At 40.9% G+C, this 27,569-nt stretch overlaps 3 protein-coding genes across 3 annotated transcripts in view; 1 reads left to right on the top strand and 2 right to left on the bottom strand.

Annotated features, from left to right (window-relative positions):
- Positions 1–1,407: 1,407 nt before the first annotated feature.
- Positions 1,408–3,622, bottom strand: arl4aa (ADP-ribosylation factor-like 4aa). The gene is made up of 2 exons (XM_083649871.1): positions 3,488–3,622; positions 1,408–2,933 (listed from the first exon to the last, which is right to left on the bottom strand). Exon 2 carries the CDS (start codon positions 2,824–2,826, stop codon positions 2,224–2,226), a length of 603 nt encoding a protein of 200 aa, XP_083505997.1. The 5' UTR covers positions 2,827–2,933; positions 3,488–3,622; the 3' UTR covers positions 1,408–2,223.
- Positions 3,623–8,149: 4,527 nt separating this feature from the next.
- cUnh7orf78 (chromosome Un C7orf78 homolog) lies at positions 8,150–11,736 on the bottom strand (the record flags this gene model as incomplete). Its single annotated transcript, XM_083632518.1, has 5 exons — positions 8,150–8,233; positions 9,165–9,307; positions 9,594–9,678; positions 11,290–11,433; positions 11,545–11,736. 5 exons carry the CDS (start codon positions 11,734–11,736, stop codon positions 8,150–8,152), a joined length of 648 nt encoding a protein of 215 aa, XP_083488644.1.
- Positions 11,737–18,697: 6,961 nt separating this feature from the next.
- The window catches only part of vwde (von Willebrand factor D and EGF domains), a gene marked incomplete at its 5' end in the record, with an annotated part of 84,478 nt that continues 75,606 nt past the window's right edge, over positions 18,698–27,569 (top strand). The window contains 4 exons of the mRNA XM_083632504.1: positions 18,698–18,873; positions 21,327–21,363; positions 25,680–25,842; positions 27,070–27,253. Coding sequence (XP_083488630.1) covers positions 18,698–18,873; positions 21,327–21,363; positions 25,680–25,842; positions 27,070–27,253 — 560 coding nt within the window. The remainder of the gene's footprint in view (positions 18,874–21,326; positions 21,364–25,679; positions 25,843–27,069; positions 27,254–27,569) is intronic.

Raw genomic sequence — 27,569 nt, 5'->3', positions numbered from 1 at the left:
TATTAACAGTTAATTATTCCAGGAAGACTGACTGAGTGTGCATGTTGTTCTGAAACACCCTGCTTCACACTGCCCAGTACAACTAGTCTACTGTTGCCCTTTCAACCCAATGGAGGAACTACGGGCAAAGTGCCTTGCTTAAGGACACTTCAACAGCAGTTGTTGGAGGGGATTTTTTTCTTTGTTTTTCACTGCTGATCCAAACAAGCAACCTTCTCTAATGTGTCAAATTGAAGCCTCCAAGCACAACACATACAGTAAATACAAGTAGGGATGGGATATCGGTATCGGGATATCGGTATCGGGTGTCGATATGACGTAATTCACATATCGGATATCAGACTGTCGTCGCTGATCCACATTCCGATCCAGACTCCATTCATAGCCTGCACTGGACCATAAACCCACCGTAACATAACATGAAACAGTGCTAGTAGTAAGTAGTAGTAGAAGTGAGGTAGTAACAGTAGCGGTTAGCTAACTCAACATGTCCTTCTTAGTTTTGGAGATATTTTAGTCGCAAGGGGTGTTTAATTGTTGCTTATTTGTTGAAGTGTTAAATTAATAATTTTGAGTGGACCAATTGTTTTCTAAATATCTAATGGTCTTTATTAATTGTTTAATTGAATATTGTGGAATATTATGAGCCAGGTAACTAATGCTATGAGATAATTGATACCAAACCAAAGACTAACTGTCACAGTAGGAGGCAGCTACTATGGAGGCTGCAGCTCCTTGGGAGAGTTGCCAAGAGCTCCGGTATCGGAATCAGTATCGGTATCGGCAGATATCCCAATTCAGGTATCGGAATCGGATCGGAACTGAAAAAATGTGGATCGGTGCATCTCTAAATACAAGCTCTTTAAAACATCATGGAAATAATGATATCCACCATGGGGGTACGGTGGTGCAGTGGTAAGCGCTGTCGCCTCACAGCTCGAAGGTCCTGGGTTCGATTCCCACCTGGGACGCTGTGAACGCTGAAGGAATGCGTGCCCGTCCGCATGTCCTCGAGTGCCCACCGCCCGGGTGGGGTCGTCAAAAGGGCCTTTCTGTGTGGAGTTTGCATGTTCTCCCCGTGCCTCCCGGGGGGGTTCTTTCATATAGGAACCCCCTTCACCAAAACATGCAATATCCTGGTTGCTAATGTGGTTCCTCCTCTGGTCGTTAAGGGCGTCTGTTCGGAGGGAGGGGAACTGGTTGGAATAGCGTGAAAAGAAGCGGCTGGCTAACTGCCCATGTCTCGGAGGAAGCATGGAGCCAGTTTCGGCTCTCCCCAGATCGGCAGAGGGTGGAGTAGCAACCAGGATAAATAAATTAAATTAGCACTAATGGGGGATAAAAATGGGATAAAAAAAAATGATATCCACCATGACATGATCAACATTGTTCTGAATAGGTTTTATTTAGGAAAAGATTATGCATAACCTGTCTAATGACAGTGTGGCCGAGGAGGACCACCTACAGTAGCATCTGTTTATTATGAGCCCAAGCATCAGCATGAGGCGTCAAGTCCAACATGATAGCTCTATTCCAAAACTGTAAACTTCATAAGAAATGGTCATCTAAAGTGCTTTGACAAGTAGACATTGGAGATATCAGACAGCAAGCAAATTGATAATAATGCATCATGACAATCCTTTTCTTTTTGCAGTGTAAAAATGAACACAACAATAAAAGTGAACAAAACAGGGAAAAACCAAAGTGTTTTCAGAATGGAAGTGAAGGGACACAGTGGCTGTCGTCCTCTCACCAAACCACTCCCTCAGATGTACATTTCACTGGTGTCATTAGATTCATTCATTTACCAACTAAACCTCTGACTAGTAAATGCCTCTTCATCCTAAATTATTTTTGGTGATATAATTGTGGAACAGCCACGGGCCCATTTGTGAATCAACAGCGCCCTCAAAAACAACTTCTACTGCATCACCCCTCCAGACCGCAAACCCTCAGTGCTTTTTGAACCATAAGCTCTTCACATCCAAACATCTCTGAATCTTTCTCTTCTTCATACTATAGTCCTCTATACATCACTTCCTGATAAAACAGCATCACCAGAAGACAAAGCCTGGGGATCCTAAAGTTCAGTTCTGCACTGATAAAACTCAGCTCGTGTTGAATCTGAACCTGCATGGAACGCCTGTATCCACCCAGGAGAAAAATCCTCCATGTCCTTCACATATAAAAACAGACAAGTCTCTCTCGTCATCACTCATTCATTTATCTCTTTTTCCTCTGCTGCCGGAGTGCCTTTCTCCTCTTCACGATCATGTCGTGGAGTCTCTCCAGACCCTCCCTGAGTCCGTCTCCGATGATGGCGCAGGTGGGCTGCAGGTGCCAGGGCGTCGCGGGGCCCAGCTCCTTCAGCGCCAGCGACTTCTCGATCTCGGCCAGTCCCAGCGAGTGCCTCAGGTCCTGTTTGTTGGCCACCACCAGCAGGGGCACCCCCTGGTTCTCGGAGGTCTTGGCGATCTTGTGGAGCTCCGTCTTGGCCTCCTCCATGCGCTCGGCGTCCACCGAGTCCACCACGAAGATGATGCCGTCTGTGCAGCGCGTGTACGACTTCCACAGCGGCCGCAGCTTCTCCTGGCCGCCCACGTCCCAGAAGTGGAAGGTAGCCGTCCTGTGGCCGCCCAGGGACACTTTCACCCTCTCCGCGTTGAAACCTTTCGTGGGCACGGTGTTGACGAACTCATTGAACTGCAGCCGGTACAAGACGGTGGTTTTCCCCGCAGAGTCCAGCCCGAGGATGGCGATGTGAAAAGATTGGAAGAACGGGATGCTTGACAGGAAGCTCTGTTTCTCCGATAATCCATTCCCCATCTTTTCTCATGGGGAAAGATTTGGTGATTTCAGAGATTTGATCCAATAGCCCGGCAATAATCCTCAGAGCTGCTTATATTCCAAAATGTCACTGCAGCAACAATGACCTGAAAGCATAATGCATATGTTATTGAGGTTGAAGCACAGGCTTATAACAGCAGCACTCTGTTGATAATTAAAACACTGAGATAAGGTTATTATTTGCTCAGGCGGGGCAACAACATGTACTATGGCCTAGATACATTCAAATAGCAATCTCAAGCAAGCACCCAGGGAAACGTATTGACATCATGTTAATAATATACAGAGCCCAAGCATTTTATAACAACAACGATAATAATAATAATATTCCTGCAGGAATTATATTCAACAGTGAATTTAGAGAGGCCTTACTGCACTTTTTGGTTATAATCCTCTACTAACTGTATCAGTAAAATTCCTATAGTGGCATGTTGTTTTGCTGTGATATCTAGCTTACTCTATTCTAAACTGTAGGATAACAAGATTTCCGTGCAAATCAGAATTGTCTCCCTTGGTCGTGTATTTCCGCAGGGTTGGCGTTACCTCCTTAAATCAACCAAGTTATAGCCTACATGGCAGGTGCACGAAAGCACGATTCTAGCAGTTACTGCCAGCCAGTTCAGTTCAGTTGGTTACCTACCGGTCTGAGCCATCTGTAGAGGATTCACTGGAGCCTATCCGCTCTGAGTCACTGTCCTCCCCGGTGTCTGCATGCAAGTCACGCTGTATGTTTCGCGTCTTTCTGCTCACGACGACAGAAAGCCCAAACACTCCCTGTCTGTCTGTGCTCGCTGTCCCGTGTGCTGCTCTGCTGTGCTCGTCTGGACCACAGCCAGCCCACTTTCTCTCATAGGACCCCGCAGGCGCGTGCCATTGGTGCGCGCACTCCTCTCTGGGATAGCTGATTGGCTAACACGGCTGTCAATCAACTGTCTACCCGGGAACGCAGATCACGAGATCACCTGTTGCCCATGTCACCATTTTTCGAATTTCCATCCATATTTAATGGGTATTTTTGCGTTTTGCCCTCAAAACCGGACATACATTCATTTCATAAGTCAGTTTCCTTTCTCTGCAAAGTCGGCAACTTCTTCAAGTCCCATGGAAAAGGTACAGTTTGAAGTGTTATAGATAATTTTCTAAATACATGTACATTTGGGCAGAAAATGTAGCCTATTTGACATGACATTCAGCGTGTAGCCTATATCGAGCCGACACGATTTAGGATTAGGGTCTGACGAACGTGTAACAAAGTTATATTATTTCAAAAACTTTTCAAAAACTGTGCCACATTTCTATCAGCACTGTATTAGCTAATCTACCCCACCCCTCCAAAATAAAATCAAAATACAACAGTTATAAAACAGAAACCAGCGTGTGAAATAGCCTACAGTGAACCGTTTGTGTTCAAATGGAATCTCATCGTTCATTCAACACGGCTGCGTGCTTTCCCTTTCTGTGAGCGAGTGTGTGTCGTGTCAGAGTGAGAGAGAGAGAGAGAGAGAGAGAGAGAGTGAGAGAGTGAGAGAGAGAGAGTGTGTGTGTGCGTGCGCGTGCGTGCGCGTGCGTGTGTGTGTGTGTGCTCCCTCAGCTGAAACAGCGCCGCCCCTTGCATGTTTATGTTTGAAATGATTGGTCAAGGGAAGGGAAAGCATAAACACAATCCTGGCCATTACATAACGTAAATAATGTTTACTTTTCTTGAAATATTTAGTCATTTATTTCTATTAATTTCTAAAATAAAATAAAATGTAAATGCATGTATTTATAATTTTTATATTCACATTAATTATACAGAATATATAGGCTAACTGATCAAATAGGTTACATGAGGGGCCATTTATTTTAAATATATTTTATTTTCCAGTCCGTTAAAGCATAGAGGCACCAGGAAATATTATAGTGAAGCTTATCAGCCATGCTGGAATAAGGTATTTTCTTTATAAATACACACACACACACACACACACACACACACACACACACACACACACACACACACACACACACACACACACACACACACACGAGTGAAGCTTCACATGTGACATTCTGGAAGGATTATAGGGTCTAGATTGAAAAAGCAAAACACTTGGCAGCCTTAGGGGTTGGGTCATCGTTTAATGTCCTTTTCATGTTACACTCATGTTATATTTAGTCTGAGTTATGCATAGCTGTCACTGGTGAACCATTCAACGTATAGGCACAACTATTTCAGATATGCTTAACATTTGCTGGCTTCATGTGTTGGAAATTCTTGGGGTACCAATGAGCAGCTGACAGTGGAGCAGTGGGGCTCATGAAGGAGAGAGACGACCATCCCACTCCAGGCACGGCAGAGTCTCTGCATATCTATCAGCTTAAAGCTGCATGAGGCGAGATTTTTGACGTAAAAATAGACCAGTCATCAGCCTGAATCACAAAGTGGAGCTGCAGCAGAAGAAAGCATCCCATCTCCTCCAGAGATGTGTCCTATTTGCCCAAATTAATTACACATGTCGACTAGGATCACTGGTGGGACAGCTTTTCCACACACACAGGCCTCATATTCGACACTTTCCAGTGTTTTATATTATGTCTAGACGTCCATTCAAAGCTGTTTGTGTGGTATCTACAAAAACACTCTCAAACCATTTTTACATTCATTTTCCAGCATCTCTCTGAGCCTTACCAAGAAGCAGCTGTTTCTGTTGTTGTGTCTTATAGTGTCAACCTGTTTCAAGAGTGGCCCGTGGGCCGTGACACACCGCCTCCTGGCAGCGACAGGTAGGGAAACCTCTCCGGTGATAAACAATGACAACCGCTCAACCACTTTGAACAAAACAAGACTTTGATAGTCTACTATTTCTTACCAAAATGATAATAGGTTAACCTTTTTGATGCCACAAAATTACACAAGTCAAGTCTAAATGGCTCACTTAGAGTCCCTTGGCAACTGTGCGTTTTGATACTTTCACCAGCTGCTAAGAAGGAAAAATGTAGGTCCAAGAAGTGCAAAGTTTACTGGACTGACAGACTGAACTGTCAACTCATTACACTCATTTCCATCTTCTAGTATGAGATTGTTATTTCTATGAGGGGATCCCCCAGCGGAATTCCAACCAATCACTAGAGACCAACGTATATTGACCTGAATCGTAGATTAGTTAGTCGGGCGAATGTAAAAAAAAAAAACCCCCAAAAAAACCTCAGTGTGCCGTTTGGATTTCAAAGTAATTGGTACTTTTAAGCAATTTAAAAGAGCCTCGGTAGCAGGCAGCAGCCGCAGCCATATTTGTTATTATGCTTCGTTCAAGACGGCTTGTGAATACTGTAATAAAGAATGATAAAGTCGTGTACATACACTACATGCTTGGCATTCAAGTGGTCACTTCGGGAACATGCGCAGTTGACTGAAGCCATGCACCGAGGCCAACAATGTAGCTACTACCCTAGCTAGCCAGTGGCTAAACTACGTTAATGCAGGAAATGCAATGGCATAATGATAGAGGAAACAAGAGGAGACTGTTGAGAATATCAACATGTTCCTATAAAATGACTATGAAAAGCTCTATACAGCTAAAATGTCAATATATTTACTTTCCATTAACGTCCATGGCATCCGTTATTTTGTGAAAACCTCACAAGACACGTTCGACGCTTTCAGAAAGATTCCACATACCAAGTCGTGAATACCACATGAGGGGGCCGTTCAAGTGCATTTATGTCATATTCACGGTAAACACGAGCGCGCTTGAATGCAACATTAATCTCGGCACAGTCTTGACAACCGCTTGACAACGGCTTAGTCCTGCCCGTTGGGCTGTTTATATTTTTTTTAAGAATATTTTTATTGCAAGGCAAGGTACAGTTGTACATTGGTAAATAGTCAAGCAATCATATTTTTTATTTGTTTACAAGAACAATAAAGATAATATGCAACTTAGAATGTACAGTTTTCTTTTCTCCATTTTTTTAAACACCAACACACAAAAACGTACAAACTCAGACAAAAAAATAAAATAATAATTGACGCAGATTGGCCAATCGTTAGTCCCCCTCGGTGCTGCTTGGTGAATCGCTGGCAAAACTGGAGAAAAATGCCAGACCAAGAGCAGCCAACTCAACTCCGTGGAGTGGGCGGATTCAAAGGTTTAGCTCCAGGCAAGTGTTAAAGCCCATGACACACCAATCAAACATTCTACAACAAAAAGGGACAAACCCGTGCAGACAAACACAGATATGAAGTCTTGGACTATTTTCAATAATGAAGACTACTTAACAGCCAACGCCCAGTCTCGTCATATCACAGTGCACGCCCCCTTTCTTTGAGGATGTATAACCCATTCATTGTTAGGCTCGCCCCCTTTCTCTGATGCTGTCTCCTCACCCATTCACAGTTCACCACACATGTGGCAATAACCAATCAGCCCAAGGTATTCCTCTCCAGCTGATCCCAATCACCTAATCAGTGTAGTATATCAGGGTCCATGTTTACTCTGTTTGCTATGTGCTGTGTATGTGTCATTCTCAGTTGCTGATCATCATCGCTGAAGCAGTTGCTTTCGCCCCACCTCCTCCCCTGACCACCACCATCGGTCATGACTCCTGATCGAAGAATTCCCTATGGGGGATTTCCTATCCTATTCTTCACTGACGATGCCCTCTCATCATCTCAGGAGAGCGTCATCATATCATGGAGTCATACGCCAAAATTAATTTGTTGTATCATTAAAGCTTGTTATACTTTCTACTAGTCTCTCATTATTGAAGTGTGTTTGGTGTGCCATGGCTGTCTCCTGTCTGTCCTTGTTTGGAGATGTTTGGTCAGATTCCACATCTTCAATCCTTGTTTGTCCGTGTTTAGGCCATGGCACACCAATTAAACATTCTCCAACAACTGCCAACATTCTTGATTTGGGGTGATGAAATCCATCAAACCTTCAAAAAATTCAAACAAATATCTTTCGCTACCACTTCAGATGTCAAACTCATCACTTCAAGAAATACGTAACGTCCCCCTCTCCTCTCGCCTCAGAAGTTTAAGAAAAAAATGCTTTCTGCTTCTCTGCTTCACTCGTACTTGTCTTATTCATTTTCCAAAAAAACATCTCTATCTCACACTGTCATTCTAAAATCACAGGAATATTTGGGAATACATTGTTTATTTTATTTAATGTCTGCTCATGTCTTACAAGTTGCTTTTAATTTTTGTGATGTAGGGATTTAGCTTATTCAACCGTTACATTCAGCGTAAAAATGATACACTTTGAGAATGTTTTAACACAATGCAAAATATACAAATGTTAAAAAGAAAGAGGCGTCATCTGTTTCTCCAGGATCCAGAGAGCTTCTCTTCCACCCTGTCCATGAAGGCACTGTACACTCCTCTTCTTCGCCGGTGTCTCTGTGAAACAGATAGTGTCAATGACAACAATATTTCTAAATTGGGGTTAAAGTGTAACAAGTTGTCCATACTATTGTGATGAATGATGAGTATCACTATAGTGGTTATGTTGAAACAAACATGTATTTGAAATGTAAACCTGTTGATCTGCAGTAGAAAATAATTTCACACAGTGGAAAACAGGGTTTTTCCTGCCTCAGAATTGGCCTTGTGGTCTCGACTGGTCTTGAAAGAAAATCCCGAGTCCGGCTTGTCCGAGACCATCAAAATGTGGTCTTGACCAAGACTGGTCTCCTGTACGCCAACACTAGTGTATTATAGTAAGTGTTAAAGGAACACTCCGCCCATTTTCAACCAGCTTTGTATCATTAGAACATCAGCAGTATATCAGAAAACTGTAAACTGTTTTGAAGTTTGTCATTTAATTTGACAGTTATTGAGAGTTAAAGTGTGGACCAGTGACATCACTGGTCCACACTAACTCAAATTAATAACTCATTAACTCAAATCAACTCTCAATAACTGTCAAACTATTCATCATTCATCTAGTTTGACAGTTATTGAGAGTTGATTTGAGTTAATGAGTTGTTAATTTGAGTTAGTGTGGACCAGTGATGTCACTGGTCCACACTTTAACTCTCAATAACTGTCAAATTAAATGACAGACTTCAAAACCGTTTACAGTTTTCTGATATACTACTGATGTTCTAATGATACAAAGCTGGTTGAAAATGGGCAGAGTGTTCCTTTAAGTGGATTGACAGCCTATAGACAGCCAAAGTGGACGTCACTTCCTGCCTTACCATGCGTACCAAAGCTGCACCATGCTCTTTAAGTTACAAAAGGTTGAGAACCCCTGATATAGACCATAGTGACCTGGTGGCATGAGATACAGATATATAAATATGATATAACAACACTATTCACTCACTGTGTAGGAAGCTGATTTAGGAGGCCAGGGCAGCTCAGGGAGTATGAGCCTTGCCTCCCATCTTGGCTCTGCAGGTTTGTGGGTGTCCATCCTCATCATGGTGTCCTTTGAACTGAAGCTTGACTCAGATCTAGTGGTCCCAACTGAAACAGAACAAACAAGTACAGTACTCGAGATTTTATGGAGGTAGTCTTGTGACTGAATGAGTCAAGCTCCCCTCCCTAAACAACCAAAGAACCTTGTTTAGTTGCCCTTGAATAATGCCCCAGTGGGACTGGGGCATTATGGAAAATAACACTTAGAATACCAGATTCTGAGACAGATTTTCAGCCAAAAACAGAGTAAATGAAAGCCATTTCCACAGATTTGGTTTTGCCGTACTCCTGACTTTTATTGATACAGTAAGTTAAAAGTAAATACATCACTTACTGATGTCCAAGTGCTTTGATTTAAAGCTCAAGTTTGCAGGGTCTCTCTCAGCTGTAGTCACTATGTTTGGAAGGTCCTCATTGAGCTTCATTGAATGATAAAAAGCAAAAGGAAGTTCATGTTAGTTTTCCCTTGGTTTCAATCTTTTGCCTTTGGCGCCATCTTGTGTACAAGCCACACATTACAAATTGCAGACAGAGCCTGGGCACTGTACTTCCTTACAAAAACTCAAAAGGCAAAATGTGCATGATGCTGCATGTCTTCCTAGTATTCGCTCAGTGCATTTATAACCATTTTGTGTGCAAAATACACACAGTATAACAAACAAAACGGCATAGTACATTAAAATACACACAGTATAACAAACAAAACGGCATAGTACATTAAAATACACACAGTATAACAAACAAAACGGCATAGTACATTAAAATACACACAGTATAACAAACAAAACGGCATAGTACATTAAAATACACACAGTATAACAAACAAAACGGCATAGTACATTAAAATACACACAGTATAACAAACAAAACGGCATAGTACATTAAAATACACACAGTATAACAAACAGTATAACAAACAAAACGGCATAGTACATTAAAATACACACAGTATAACAAACAGTATAACAAACAAAACGGCATAGTACATTAAAATACACACAGTATAACAAACAAAACGGCATAGTACATTAAAATACACACAGTATAACAAACAAAACGGCATAGTACATTAAAATACACACAGTATAACAAACAAAACGGCATAGTACATTAAAATACACACAGTATAACAAACAAAACGGCATAGTACATTAAAATACACACAGTATAACAAACAAAACGGCATAGTACATTAAAATACACACAGTATAACAAACAAAACGGCATAGTACATTAAAATACACACAGTATAACAAACAAAACAACATAGTACATTAAAATACACACAGTATAACAAACAAAACAACATAGTACATTAAAATACACACAGTATAACAAACAAAACAACATAGTACATTAAAATACACACAGTATAACAAACAAAACGGCATAGTACATTAAAATACACACAGTATAACAAACAAAACGGCATAGTACATTAAAATACACACAGTATAACAAACAAAACAACATAGTACATTAAAATACACACAGTATAACAAACAAAACAACATAGTACATTAAAATACACACAGTATAACAAACAAAACGGCATAGTACATTAAAATACACACAGTATAACAAACAAAACGACATAGTACATTAAAATACACACAGTATAACAAACAAAACGGCATAGTACATTAAAATACACACAGTATAACAAACAAAACAACATAGTACATTAAAATACACACAGTATAACAAACAAAACAACATAGTACATTAAAATACACACAGTATAACAAACAAAACAACATAGTACATTAAAATACACACAGTATAACAAACAAAACAACATAGTACATTAAAATACACACAGTATAACAAACAAAACAACATAGTACATTAAAATACACACAGTATAACAAACAAAACAACATAGTACATTAAAATACACACAGTATAACAAACAAAACAACATAGTACATTAAAATACACACAGTATAACAAACAAAACAACATAATGTAAATACACACAGTATAACAAACAAAACGGCATAGTACACTCTGTTTTGACAGTCACTTACCGGTCTGAAGTTGTGTGGTTTGGGGTTCTTGTAAGGCCCACACGGCGGGTACGTCCCTGTTTTGACAAACATCAGCCTGGACTCTAAAGCATCAGGTGGCCTGTACGATGTAACAAACTCTGCAGTGTCTGTCCTCTTGTGACTCTCAAGTAAAAAAAAAATGGGGAAAACAGCTCTTTTCTCAATTCTCCTCTCTGTCTCACTGGGTATAGGCAATACATCTGGAAATATGTTTCTGCTTTTCTTTTGAGGAACTGTGAGGCATGTGTAGAGTTTAGGAGAGAAGTCTGGTGGCTTGATGCTCCACACGTCGACCTGGTTGTTAGATTCAGGAGGGAACGTTTGACATTTGCTTCTCGATAGTGCCAGGTCCTGACTCGCAGAGAACAGGGCCTTTCTGTCAAAGCAGACTGACGACAGCGGGTCTAACCGACTGCACAGAGTCATTTCGAAGACTGCTTAGAATGATTTTTGATGCTTGAGAGCAAAGAATAAAGCTTCAGATTTCTGATGGACAAATGAACTGTAGTGCTTACCTTAAATTCCAAAGAGATCCCTCACTGCCCTGCCTCACTCCTACATGTTCAAATCCAGATTATTTAAGGCTCAAATTGTACTGTGTGATCTCATGTCAGGGGCACAGTGGTAGCACTTGGAGAAAGCAGTGGTGGCACAGGGGTTGAATACAATGAAAAGGGTTGCTTGGTAACCAGTGTCTTTAGACTTTACATGAAGAACAAGTAAGTAGGCTGAGCTCAGCAGGACACGCAACAACAGAAAACAGCAACTTAGCAACAGGGAAACAATGTTCCCTCTGAATCGCATACTGTAACATGCCACTTTACAATCTATTTAACACGGTTAGTAAATCAATGCACTAGCACTGTAGGTGATGTCTCTATTTATATTCCTTTTCCTGAATGAAAAGACTAATAGAAAGACATGTTTGTTTTCATATCCAGGGCATTCCCACTGTACACCAGTGATCCTCAACCTTTTTCATATCAAGGACCCCTAATTTAGTCCACATTAGGGCAACGGACCCCCATATGATCTAAGGCTAAGCAAATCCCTATGGAGATTGTATTGGATGATGGTGAGGCTTGCAATCTATCCGATATTGTTTTAAGGAAATGGGAGAAAGACTTCACATGTTTATTTTCTGGTATGAACAGTCCTGTGTTTGATGATCAGTTTTTGAAAGTAATAAATTCCAGCAGGTTGAATTTGGAGGAGGTAATGTGCAGGGAGTTCTATAGCCCTAATCAAGCTTTGAATGCAGATCTCACATTAGAGGAAGTCAGAACTGTTATTGAGAAAGCTAAACTTAAGAAAGCTATTGGAGTTGATGAGTTACCCAATGACATTTTGAAGTCACCTAAGTTGCTTTACATTTTATTTACACTTTTTCAAACCTGTTTTACGAATGGCATTGTACCTACCCTGTATGGTATAAATCTATAATCAAACCTATTCCCAAATCCTCCAAACTCGATCCAAAAGTTCCATTGAACTATAGAGGGATTAGCCTTATTAGCACGGTATGTAAATTGTATTCATGTATTCTAAATAATAGGCTCACCCACTATCTTGAACGTTCTAATACTTGTAGATGAACAGAACGGCTTTAGAAAAGCTAGAGCCTGCATAGATCACATTTACACCGTTTCTACAGTGGTCCGATCTAGAATTCAGGAGAGAAGATCTACCTTTGCTTGTTTCATTGATTTTCAGAAAGCCTTTGATTGGGTAAATAGAGACCTCCTTGCTTTTAAGTTAATTCAATCGGGAATTGATGGAAGACTCTATGATGCCATTAAAGCTCTTTACCGAGGTCCAATAGCTTGTGTTCAGGTAAACGACCTCAGAATGGGCTGGTTCCCAACCCCCTTTGGGGTGAAACAGGGGGACGCTCTTTCACCTACTTTATTTGCCCTTTTTGTTAATGATTTAGCCCTTCTGATTAAAGATGCTAATCTTGGTATTAAGGTGGACGACACAGTCCTGGGTATTTTGTTATACGCAGACGATATTGTGCTCCTGGCCGAATCAGAAGATGATCTCCAGGATATGTTAAATATTGTTAACACTTGGTGCTTTAAATGGAGATTAACAATTCACCAAGGGAAGACCCAGATTGTCCATTTTAGAAAGAAAGGTGTGCAGAGAAGTACTTATAATTTTCGTTTTGGTGCACTCCCTCTGTCTTATGCTGACCTGTACAAATATCTTGGTTTTATCTTTAATGAATATATGAGTTTTGAATCTGGTATTGATTCCCTTTCTGAATCTGCTGGTAGAGCCTTGGGGTCGGTGCTGAATAAACAGAGAGTGTGTAGGGACCTAGGTTTCTATGCATATTCTATAAGTCCTGTGTCTGTCCTGTGATGGACTATGCTGCCGGGGTGTGGGGTTCTAGGGTCCATACTTGTTGTAACAACATTCAGTTAAGAGCAATCCGTTGTTTCCTTGGTGTGCACAGACTGAGTTCAAACTTGGCTATTAGTGGCGACATGGGCTGGGGACCTTGTGAGGTTAGACACAAAGGTGAAATGGTACGTTTTTGGAACAGAATGATTAGAATGACTGAAGGCAGGTTAACAAAAAAAGTCTTTAATTGGGATCTCTCTCATAACTATCCATGAGCCCGAGAGATGCTGTCCATCTTCTATCAGTGTGATTTGCAGTATGTGTTCAGAAACAGATTACTTTGTGATGTATCTCATCTTAAAAACAAACTTTTTCTGAAACACAAAGAGAAACGGGCTGCCGACATCTGGCTCAAACCTAAACTTCGCACGTTCGTTCTCATTAAAGACCATTTCTGCACCGAGCCTTAATGTGTATCTAAAAGGTCAGTCTGTGCACAACTCAGATCCAGCACTCTCCCTTTGGCGTTAGAAACCGCTAGATTCAAGTTCCAGAAGAGGACAGGTTGTGTTTATGTTGTGACGTTGGGGAGATAGAAAATGAAATTCATTTTGTGTTTTACTGCCCTCTGTATGATGACCTGAGAGACACATTGTAAGAAAAAGTGTTTGATGTTCACCCTGAAGCTTTTTGGTTACAGGATGTGCCTAGACTTGAATTTTTCTTTTAATAAGAGAGTCTTTGATATAGCTAAATTTATTAGTAATGCCTGGGAAAGAAGAAAAAATATGCTGTTTGTATAGGTTTGTAATGAATATATTCTCCTTTTCTATATGACACCGTGTGTCCTTTTGTTTGCTATCTTGCATTCTGAAATAGGGAAGCTGAAGTATTGTAAACCACAGTTTTGTATCTGTTTTTGTCGTGTCTCATAAGCCCATACGGGCTGGGCACCATTGGTGTGTGACACGTGAATAAAGAAATCAACCAATCAATCAATCATGATCTGATTTTGTCTCTTGGACCCAAATCTGAAATGTATTTAGTTGTTTGTTTATTTATTTATTTGTTTATTCATTCATTCATTCATGCATTCATTCATTTTCATGTATTAATTAATTAATTAATTTATTTATTTATTTATTAATTAATTAATTAATTTATTTATTTATTTATTTATTTATTTATTTATTTATTTATTTATTTATTTATTTATTTATTTATTTATTTATTTGTTTGTTTGTTTGCTTGTTTGTTGATTTGTTGATTTGTTGATTTGTTGATTTGTTTATTTGTTTATTTATTCATTTTAATTGTCAGATGATTTTGTCTGTATTGTAGGTAGAGAGATAACAGAGAGATAACAGTGAAACTATGATCAAAATAGTAATTCTTCTACATTATCTAATGGTATTCTTGTCAATTAAATAATGGTGAAGTTTAACAATTCATCGATTTGCTGGAGAGACCCCCATCAAGGAACCCTGGTGGTCCCCGGACCCCATGTTGTTGAGAACCACTGTTGAAATGTGTGCGTGTGAGGTCAAGATAATTTCACTAGATGGCAGCACATATTGGAATCAGGCTTTTTGAAGGCAGTTAGAAAATTGGGTCAGTTAAACAGTGAGGTGTTGAATGCTGCTTTTAGTTGTTGTTGTTTTTTTTTACCATGAGTAGGAAGGTCACATCCCTTAGCATTTTCTATCCATTATTAAGATATTGGAAAGTTTAGACAGAAGCAGTAGGCCTAATAGGTGTGATAGAGTGCAGAAGGTTTGTAGCAGGATTCAATCCCAGGCCTGCAGCAGTGTGTGAGGTTCTAAAAGAGATGTGAACAGGCTGGCATACTGACTGGGACAGGCATGTGCACAGATAGAGCCCAGGTGGTGCCCAAGCACCTGCCCTTTTGCCCTCTGAAGGATGAGGGCCCTTTTTGCAAGACACGTCCGCAGAAAACATGATTGTGTTTCAGAGTCTCTTGCATTTTTAAAGGTAGAGTGAAGATACGGATATCCTCTGAAAGTAGAATGCCTAATGCATCTATTGCTACCAGCCCTGCCATGCTAAGTTGTCAGGAAGGAGGCTAAATAACGTTCCAAATTTAGGCTAAATGTTGGTGAGGAAAAAACTGGCATGGCCATTTTCAAAGGGGCCCCTTGATCTCTTACCTCCAGATATCTGAATGAGAATGGGTTCTATGAGTACCCATGAGACTCCCCTTTACAGACATGCCCACTTTAGGCTAACCCCATGCAGTTTTTGCAAAAATAAATACATAATTACAATTCATTCAAGAACACTCAAGTCATAGAATTAACCATTTATTGCATAAATGAATATAATGCATACAATTATGTTTGGCGTTGAAGGCTCCGCTCTTAGAATTAATTGAATATTTAATTGAATATTTAATTAATTAATTTCTCCCTGAACTCGGCTCAGCAGCATGCTACGCCGAGCAGGGAGAGCAAGCAGAATCCCCCATGGGAATAAATATTCCAGATACATTTAAACCATAGAAAGTAAAAGAGGGAGCCTAAAAGCAAGACATGGAAACATGTTCATTTTTTGAGCCATGCAGACTCCAGAGCTACAATACATGATAGCATTTGATCTAAAAGGTGGAGGCTGGGGTGGAGGGGGCAAGCGTTGCCAGCAGCCGCAACGATCAGCAAGGTGGGGAACAGATCAGTGAGTGAGAGGCTGCCCTATTTAAACGGACTGCCTTGTTGTAAGAATGACTGTGATTGGAGAATTGGTTAAACGGTGAACCAAACAGAGGCTGTCAGCTGGTACAGCTGGGGCGTAGCCTATGACATCATGTCTTGAATGAACTAACGCAGGCTTCATTTATTTTGCATGCAGCAACCTATACATTTGTTATTTTCACCTTCTATTTGAATATTTCTGCATACTAAGGTCCCTAAAATGTCTTGGAATTACATAATTGTGGTATGACTGGAAAGCTGAGACTCTTGTGGATTCAATGAGCCCAACTGTATCCATGTGTGATGATGTTAGTCCCCATAGCAGCCATTTCATTGAAGTGACACCATTTTTCAAAACTTGACCTCACTGTGTAAAATGACATATTTTTTTAGTGATTACATTGTGTCTTACATGTTTCTGTAGTATATTGAGCCTGTACCTACTTTAGCAAGTTCATGCAAATTTGTGGTCTTTATTGCCTTTTTTTTTATGTAAATTGGAAGGAGGCGGGCACTTTAAATGCAGTCACCCAGGGACATCACACTGTTTTTTTTTTTAAGGAGAACTGACCCCCCCAGATTTCTTGCAAAACGGTATTCTACTTGATTTGAAAACTCTGCAGGCAAGATGGCCGCCTATACTCCCTTCTGTACCCTGGCAGAATAAACTATCATAACTTCGCCAATAAGTATATAAGATATAAAATAAAACAAATTGTAATGTCTTTATTTGTTGTAGAATGCAGAGGACATGTAACTGTTTAGTTAAACTCGCATTCCAGGAATATTGTATTTACTGCGCTGCTCTAAAGATAAGAGGTAAGTGGCTCAAGACTGTTTCGTCCTGAAACCCACTCGCTTTGCGCCAGAACACAATCGATTTGGGGGTGGAACTCACCAGGATTGGCCAACACCAACGCCAGTGCCCAGAACTGTCAAATCAAATCATCGACAGAGACGCTATTGGCAGATATCATAGGAAACGTTATGAATATAGCCACGTTATAAACAACAAACTAACGCTGGTGATCCGTATGGAAACAGTGTTACTCGAAATGGTTAAAAGTTATATCAATTTGGTAATTCAGTGGCGTTTTACTCCCATGTAACATAACTAACTAGCGGCTAATTAGCCACAGTAGGCGATTACTAGGGGTGTCACGATACACTCAGTTCACGATACGATACGTATCACGATACTGGGTTCACGATAACGATACGATACGATACGATTTTAACAATATTTTTTTAAACTTGAATAATGACAATATATGACTGGAAAAGTAGTATTGTATTTGAAATGCACAAATACAAAACATGCTGTTGTGGGAAATTGTTATTACAATAACAACTAGAAAAAACATGAGATTGGAGATAAGGCTTATCTTGAAATAGAATGAGTTACACCGTCACTTAGATTTACTTTGAACTAAAAGGTTTCTCAGCAGTATAAATTCTCATTATGCATCTTCAGTTTTTCTTCAAACTCAAACAACAAGACTTTTCTTAATCTATTTTTTATGCATCTTCAGTTTTTCCTGTCAAGTAAACAGTTTTGCCAGAAACTCAATTGAATGGTTTCTCTCCTGTATAACTTCTCATGTGTCTCTTCAGAGACTTGTTCAACTGAACTACTTTCCACACATTGAACTTCAACAAACAAAGACGTTTCTTAGTCTATTTTTTGAAAAAAAAAAAAAAAAAAAAAAAAAAAATTTTGCGATATGAGATTTCATCTCAACGATACATATCGTGACGTTTTACTATCGCGAAATTTCGTGGGACGATATATTGTGACACCCCTAGCGATTACCCATGGATGCATTGCTCTTAAAGGGCTCGTGCCGCGTGAACTACAGTAATAATCACATGGGGGGGGGGAAACAATTTTTCACATGAGTGGGCCATGCGCAAATACCACCGTGACGTCACGATGTACCAAATCTCCCATTCATTTGAGGGCACAAAAAAAGCAGGTTTGAACCCATAGAGGGAGCTTATGCTGCTGAAAATGATACAAATGGTACAATGGTAACAGTTTGGTCTCAAATGTGGAAATCTTGACCTGAGTTCTTCACACACCACCCCAAAAGTCATATATTGGTTAAAAGCTGAAAAAAGTGTTTTTGGGGGTAAGTTACACTTTAATTATATATAAATAATTATGAGAGGGTTGCCCTTTTTTCACTTGAGCACCGGCCTGCCCCCCAAAATGTCGCCACTGGACTGGGAGATGGAGAAGGGTCTGGGGTTGCATGAGCTTAGTGAGTTTTAAAGTTTGACATAAACTGCCCCGGTAACACATGTGTGTAGGCTACTTTACCAGCATAATGGATGCTTGTGTAGGGACTCTCCAGAGGCATGCAGGGATGATGCCTCCTCCAGATTCCCTGCTGCAGTGGCTCTGGATCAGACAGCTGTTTAACGTCTACCGGCGCAACATAAGACTCTTTTACAGACTCAACCTCCCAGACGACTCAGACGAATGGTGTGGAAAGGACTGGAGGTACTTTCTAGAACAGGAGAAGCTGTTTTTCTATCATGCCAAGAGCTTTCTTGATTAGCAATATAATGCATGAAACAGACACAGCATGTAGTTCAACTAAGTGGGTGTCTGTTCTGACTCCATGTCAAGCTGCTAATTTATTCCTCAACATTTAGATAAAAGCCACGGCCTGGTGATTGTTTCATGCTCATGATTTATTGGAGCTAAAGGGGAAAACATCTGTTTGAAGCAGAGTTTCTCATCATCCTGCCTGGGGTGAATGTGTGTGAGACGTCACACAGGTAAAACAATGAAATCAGAGGTCATCGCTGTGATTTACAAGGGTCAGACACTATGCGGAGGAGGGGACCCCTCCTTATATAAGCCCTCATCTGCACACGGGAGAGTTTATTGAGCCAGTTGTTGTGGCAGCCATTTTGTTTTCACCCACCAGGGCAGCTGACACGAGGGGGGCAACGGCAACAGGAAACCCAAGCCGAGGCAGGCGGGCCCCTGTGAAGGCACGTGACCTCTCCGCCCCTGTAAAGCCCAGGAGCCCTCTGCCGGCCTCGCCCTTTGGCCCCTCAGCTGTGTGTTTGAAAACGGCTCGCCATTGTATCCAGTGACATTTACAGCTACCGTGCAATCAGGGGCTGGGCTCAACCAATTATGGGGGTCTTTTGTCAAACCTGGCAACCTGAGATGCTACTGTTGACCCGGTCTTAAAGACATCTCCATGTCTCTGCACTGTGGAGGGGGGCTGACAACAGGATAGGAGCCTAATTGTGTTATCGCTTGAAGACAAAGAGAAAAGGCACCACAGATAAATCATGCCGTAACCCAGCAGGCCTTGTAAATGACGTGTGATTGCTGAAGGGAATAGAAACAAGCAGGAAGTGACAGAACAGACAAGGCATATGGGAGGACCAGGAAGATGGCTCCCATAAAATGCATTCTGCGCTCATTTCTGGGCTCCTTATATTCCTCTCTAATGTCATTCTGCTGCATCTCTCTACTACACCCTCTCTCCATCTGATGCGGGCCCAAGCCACATCTGACCGTGTCACCACTTGCCATCTGTTTTGACTGTTGTTTGAACAGCACTGTCATGAAGGCACAGGAGGGTCTTTGGGTTTTGCCATCCCATCCCATCAAATCAAGACGCTCTTCCTTCCCTTCCGCTCCCTGCCTACTTTGATCTTGGCCCAGGTGGAGGATGATGTCAATTGAAAATGAAGACAGATACAGATGCAAAAACCTGTCACAGAGAATGATAAGTAGTAGAATGGATTCTAAGTTGTGTTATAGGAAAACTCACGCTGGAAATATCTCAATGTGACATCATGTCATCTACATTTGACCGCTTATTGGTGGGAATAAGAAAACGAATCAAACAAAATGGGCACAGAAATCCACAGTAGATCACCAAAAGCGTTTTTTCTTTTCTTTTTTCAGTGGATACAGTGTTCAGTTATGATAGGGTCTGGGACCGGGTTTGTACTGCAGGATGTTTGAGGCATTGTTAGCATCGTTGGTAGATATTGAGTGGTCAGTCTAGGACAGAGCATGTGACAGGGAGTTGGGGTGGGGGGGGGGGTGGTAAATGATGATCGGGGTGGAGACAAGAATAGCTTGTGTCATGACGTGGCTACTCTGGGGTTGCATTTGCCCTCTAACCTAAACTACACAAAGCCATGAATGTATTTGTTTAGTTAGTTATTGATCATGTTCTCTGTAACTGTCCTATTTCTGTGTGGGATGATGGACCAAGAAGACGTTTTAACAAATCCACATGCAGTCCTGATGTGTCATTTGTTGTCAAAATAAAGACATTATGGTCTCATTAGCCAAGGCCCAAACTGAGTCATTAAATGGCTATTGTCCAAATATCGTTCCCTGCAGGGAGCAAGCAAAGACAGCAAGGAAGCCATTCATTTGTATACGACCTAAGTAAGCACTTTCACCCTTTGTTGGAAGTGAACGGCCTCTGGTGGGCTGTAAATCAAGGCTATGGCAGGACACAGCAGAATGCACATGTCAAATGTTCCTGTATAGCAGCTGGATATTTAAAAGAAAAATTTACCCCAATGTTGGTGATTCATCATAACTTCATTAATATGAATAACAAATCCTTCATTTTGACTGGATTGGACAAAGAGAAGCGAGGGAGAGAGGGAGAGAGAGTGAGTATAACTGTGAAGTTGTGTTCATGTCTAGACCTGTATAGTATATTGGTTTCATGGTCCTTTGTTTCTCTCAAAATCAATCTGAACAATCAAATTCAATAAATGAACTGTAACTGTATCAGCATAGGTATCACTGCATGTATACACTGCACTGTATTTTGTATGTTTTATAATTGCTAATTAAAAAGTATGTTTTAGTTGCAGATTAAAAGTAGAATTTTAATCTATGCACTTTGCGTCAGTGGGTTTTACTGCGTGATCCATTTATTTGCGCATATTTTTACCCAGCTTGATGTACTCTGAAGACTTGAAGGTGGAGGTCAAGGTAATCACATCCAGTTTGCATTCCCTGCTTCATTTAGCTGATATCACATTTCCCAGGGGACAAATAGGAAGTGCTGCCATTTTCTCCTTGTTCCATGTGTGCACAGCCGATTGTAATGAGAGAAATTGCACAAAATGAGGTAGATGTGTAGAGATTAAACTATTAAGCTAGGCAATCATCTGTTTGTTTACCACGTCTTTGTTCCTAGACCTAACTTGAAACGCACATACAGTTTTTCCTGGTTGTTTAAACAGATTTTTGGGAACATCAGACACAATGTGCACAATCTCTAACTCATTTACCAACTGCTAAACCAATTCTGCTAAACTCCAAGCACATTTTCCTGCTTTAGACTCATATTCCCATTCCATACCACACATTTCCTGCTTTAGACTCATCTTCCCATTCCATACCACACATTTTCCTGCTTTAGACACATCTTCCCATTCCATACCACACATCTTTCAGCTCACTAAACACAATTCTCCATATCTTGCACACTCTTCCTGATTTTACACTCCTGATGTTCACTCAGAACACACTGCCAATCACATTCCTAAACTCCAAAGGCTGTTGTGCAATTTGCAATCATCAATATTTCACATCCAACAGGTGAAACACTGAACATGCAAAGTCCTGATTCCACTGCTAAGGTATTCCTACAGTGTTTTCCATTCATATATAGTGTTTTCCATTTTGCACATCAGTGTTCAATGGTGTCTGTTTCCCCAAAATTCTAAGCACAAAACACTCGTGTTTTGTGTTTTAGCAATTGGGGAAGAATGTATTTGTATTGCATTCCATTCAGTTTGCTGTTGGGTCTGAGATACAGTATAATATTTTCTTTTTTACTACATTTCTGTTGCTTTATATTTGGGTATTTTACGAAAGGAGAAAATGCTAGCCTACAACATGAACATGCAAAGGTATCATTCTCCTGATCATTCATAAAGTGTTTTCCATTCATACTATAGTGTTTTCCATTTTGCACATCAGTGTTCAATGAGTGCTTGGAATGTCTACTCGTATGATGTATGTGTTTGAGTTTTGAGAGCAAAGTGTGCTTGTGCAAAGGAAGTATAGGATTTAGCATTTTGTGCTTGAGTTTTGAGGGCAAAGTGTGCTTGTGCAAAGGAAGTGTAGGATTTAGCATTTTGTGTGTGAGTCTTGAGATTTGTGTTTAGGATTTTGAGGGAGTGAGGTAGAGAATCAGGGAATATGTTTAAACAACCAGGAAAAACTGTAAGCTAATGTATGCTATGTGTGTGTTACTGTGTATATACCTTCACTTAACATATTCGAGATGAATGTTCTGTTCTCCATCCATGTATCCAGGAGGCCAGTTGTGATTTAATTGCTGGTTGTGTAAGAGAAGGCATGGGGACAGTTGTGATTTAAGTGCTGGTTGTGTAAGAGAAGGCATGGGGACAGTTGTGATTTAATTGCTGGTTGTGTAGAGAAGGCATGGGGACAGTTGTGAGTTAATTGCTGGTTGTGTAAGAGAAGGCATGGGGACAGTTGTGATTTAAGTGCTGGTTGTGTAAGAGAAGGCATGGGGACAGTTGTGATTTAATTGCTGGTTGTGTAGAGAAGGCATGGGGACAGTTGTGAGTTAATTGCTGGTTGTATAGAGAAGGCATGGGGACAGTTGTGATTGAATTGCTGATTGTGTAAGAGAAGGCATGGGGACAGTTGTGAGTGAATTGCTGGTTGTGTAAGAGAAGGCATGGGGACAGTTGTGATTGAATTGCTGGTTGTGTAAGAGAAGGCATGGGGACAGTTGTGATTTAATTGCTGGTTGTATAGAGAAGGCATGGGGACAGTTGTGATTTAATTGCTGGTTGTATAGAGAAGGCATGGGGACAGTTGTGATTTAATTGCTGGTTGTATAGAGAAGGCATGGGGACAGTTGTGATTTAATTGCTGGTTGTATAGAGAAGGCATGGGGACAGTTGTGATTTAATTGCTGGTTGTATAGAGAAGGCATGGGGACAGTTGTGAGTGAATTGCTGGTTGTATAGAGAAGGCATGGGGACAGTTGTGAGTTAATTGCTGGTTGTATAGAGAAGGCATGGGGACAGTTGTGATTGAATTGCTGATTGTGTAAGAGAAGGCATGGGGACAGTTGTGAGTGAATTGCTGGTTGTGTAAGAGAAGGCATGGGGACAGTTGTGATTGAATTGCTGGTTGTGTAAGAGAAGGCATGGGGACAGTTGTGATTTAATTGCTGGTTGTATAGAGAAGGCATGGGGACAGTTGTGATTTAATTGCTGGTTGTATAGAGAAGGCATGGGGACAGTTGTGATTTAATTGCTGGTTGTATAGAGAAGGCATGGGGACAGTTGTGATTTAATTGCTGGTTGTATAGAGAAGGCATGGGGACAGTTGTGATTTAATTGCTGGTTGTATAGAGAAGGCATGGGGACAGTTGTGAGTGAATTGCTGGTTGTGTAAGAGAAGGCATGGGGACAGTTGTGATTTAATTGCTGGTTGTGTAAGAGAAGGCATGGGGACAGTTGTGATTGAATTGCTGGTTGTGTAAGAGAAGGCATGGGGACAGTTGTGAGTGAATTGCTGGTTGTGTAAGAGAAGGCATGGGGACAGTTGTGAGTGAATTGCTGGTTGTGTAAGAGAAGGCATGGGGACAGTTGTGATTTAAGTGCTGGTTGTATAGAGAAGGCATGGGGACAGTTGTGATTTAAGTGCTGGTTGTGTAAGAGAAGGCATGGGGACAGTTGTGATTGAATTGCTGGTTGTGTAAGAGAAGGCATGGGGACAGTTGTGATTTAAGTGCTGGTTGTGTAAGAGAAGGCATGGGGACAGTTGTGATTGAATTGCTGATTGTGTAAGAGAAGGCATGGGGACAGTTGTGATTGAATTGCTGGTTGTATAGAGAAGGCATGGGGACAGTTGTGAGTTAATTGCTGGTTGTATAGAGAAGGCATGGGGACAGTTGTGATTGAATTGCTGATTGTGTAAGAGAAGGCATGGGGACAGTTGTGAGTGAATTGCTGGTTGTGTAAGAGAAGGCATGGGGACAGTTGTGATTGAATTGCTGGTTGTGTAAGAGAAGGCATGGGGACAGTTGTGAGTGAATTGCTGGTTGTGTAAGAGAAGGCATGGGGACAGTTGTGATTTAATTGCTGGTTGTGTAAGAGAAGGCATGGGGACAGTTGTGAGTGAATTGCTGGTTGTGTAAGAGAAGGCATGGGGACAGTTGTGATTTAAGTGCTGGTTGTGTAAGAGAAGGCATGGGACAGTTGTGATTTAAGTGCTGGTTGTGTAAGAGAAGGCATGGGGACAGTTGTGATTTAAGTGCTGGTTGTGTAAGAGAAGGCATGGGGACAGTTGTGATTGAATTGCTGGTTGTATAGAGAAGGCATGGGGACAGTTGTGATTGAATTGCTGGTTGTATAGAGAAGGCATGGGGACAGTTGTGATTGAATTGCTGGTTGTATAGAGAAGGCATGGGGACAGTTGTGATTGAATTGCTGATTGTGTAAGAGAAGGCATGGGGACAGTTGTGATTTAATTGCTGGTTGTATAGAGAAGGCATGGGGACAGTTGTGATTTAATTGCTGGTTGTGTAAGAGAAGGCATGGGGACAGTTGTGATTTAATTGCTGGTTGTATAGAGAAGGCATGGGGACAGTTGTGATTGAATTGCTGATTGTGTAAGAGAAGGCATGGGGACAGTTGTGATTGAATTGCTGATTGTGTAAGAGAAGGCATGGGGACAGTTGTGATTTAATTGCTGATTGTGTAAGAGAAGGCATGGGGACAGGGAAGGAAAGTGGGTTAAGAGCTTTTACCTGATGGCTATTCCAGGCTCTTATACCAGGTTGGTGGTCCAGGAGATTTATGAGGGCGGCGTGACTCCCTCGCTCCTCCGCCTGGGAGTCGCACAGACGAGCGGCTGAACAAGACAGCCAGGCACCTCCATGTTGGACTGGTCTGGGATAAGACCTGGAGCTGCAGTCCTGAAGGAACCGTCTATGACCTGCACCACTGTCAGTTTCCTATTAACTTACTATGACTAATTGCTGAATTGTTAAACTTCATCATTTCATTTACAATATGTCAACACAGTTAGAGAATGTAGAATAATGACTGTTTTGATCATAGTTTCACCGTCATCTCTCGAACTCTAAAATACAGATCATGAAAATCTGATCAAGTCTTATCAAATTTCCTTGTAAGGATGATTAATTTACACCAATGTCAAAGCAAAGATGAACCCCCCCCCCCCCCCCCATATCCCATATTCACCCAAATTTCACAATCCTAACCATTTGTATTGACCCATCATGTTGTCAGTTTCATTTCCAGTCAGGAGGAGATGAGCTGCAGGTCTTGACAGAGCAGCCGGCCCTGGACAGTGAGCAGCTCCTGCCTGCTGCCAGTGAAACGGTATTGGATTCTGAGCACGGCTGCACAGTGCAGTTAAAGTGTGAGAATGGAAAGGACTCTGGAACGAGATGTGAATGTGATATCTGGCTTATCCAAAATCCCACTCTTTGGCTAAAGCCATTTCCTTGAAAATGCAGTGTGTGGGCCATCTGTTTGAGTGGTTTGGAGTGGTGACTAATGAAACCTCACATGACTGGTGTAGTGGACTACATGATTACACTCAGCAGTCACTGTATCTTTCCATTAGAAGTCAAGAAAACTGATATGGTGCAGACAATTTTACAGCCTTCAGTTGATTCACATTGTTGCTTTTTATTGCTGTTTGATTAACATGGTGCTGAATGTAATTATAAGGGTAATGAAATTGTGGCATAAACAGGTTTTGGATGAACATACTTTTCTTTCAAAATAAATGTAGCCTATAGATTTTTTCATTTACAATAAGGATTGGATTGCAAATTAAGGATGAAAATAATTTTTATGTGATTGGGCATACAAGGTTATGCAGGAAACAGAAGCCTAGCCTACAGAATGATGCAATGATACAAGTTTATGATTATAATTATTTATGATGAGTCTTTTTTCTGACTTTTTTCATATCAATGACTGAATGATCATTTACTGACACATAATTTCCAGGAATATTTATACAGCTGTGTGATAAGGCTTTTTACCATTTAATCACTCAAGTTCACTATAATAATTACATTTTGACTCAAATTTTGTTTTTACAAGTCAAAACGTAATTATGATTGATCAGAATGATAGATTAAGATAAATCCAGAGAACACTAGTCCGAATTTAATTTTGACATTGATGACCATTGGCAAAGTTGATAGAGGTTTGCTAGTCAGTAATTCAAACAGATAGCCTACTATGGTATGGAAAGCCATAAATATAATGGCTTCCCATACCATATATCTTTTTAGTACAAATTTTCGAAAAGAGAAAAAACTTGTGGGATTTCTCTGTACTGTATAAATAAAGGGTAAAGGCTAAATTAAAATAATAATAATAATAATAATAATAATAATAATAATAATAATAATAATAATAATAATAATAATAATAATAATAATAATAATAATAATAATAATAATATAAAATGAATAAAAAAATAGGCCACGTTCACCACTCACTCACTGGTCAAAGAGTAATTAGCATTAGTCAGAATGATCGTTTAGATGCGTCAGAAGTTAATTTTGAGCGGCCAGAGTGGAGTGAATTCAGCAGGTCTGTCGCAGAGCAGACTGGGCCATGTCGTGATACGGTGTACCGCTGGATGCCCTGCCTCCAGTCCTCATGCAGTGTGATGCTGCAGGCAGCTCGCAGCACTTCGTGCTCAGCCGCTGCAGTCCCGTGCGTCTCGGATTAACTTCATCAACTCATGTCAACATCGACCACAAAGTTCCTCTGACGAGTCTGGCGTCTGCAGTGTCTCCGGGTCTCCACACGCTCCGATTGGTGTGGTTCGGCAAACGGTAAAGTCGGCCGTACGTGCTAAGCTTACCTCCGGAAGGGAGCAGGAGACTCTGGGGAAACTGTGCCAGTGGTCGTTTGGTTTGATGGCAAGGCTGCGCACCGGCTGCTGCTGGACCATGAGACTTGCAATTGTTTTGAAACTTCTTCTGTGCGTTGCGTTTTTACTTCCCAATGCAATGCATTCTCAAACAGGTAAGATCATCACTATTAGTGTATTAAACACATTCAGAGAAGTTTGAAGGAAGTTGCTTTAATACACTGTTTTGGCAAGTAGAAATTTACTGGAAAATAACTTAACATGTAGGCTGAGAGTCG

This window comes from Poromitra crassiceps, assembly GCF_964638095.1.
Source record: "Poromitra crassiceps genome assembly, chromosome: 1".
Classification (NCBI taxonomy): Eukaryota; Metazoa; Chordata; class Actinopteri; order Beryciformes; family Melamphaidae; genus Poromitra; species Poromitra crassiceps.
The sequence above is the reverse complement of the archived record's forward strand: the minus strand, read 5'-3'. Positions and strand labels throughout refer to the sequence as shown.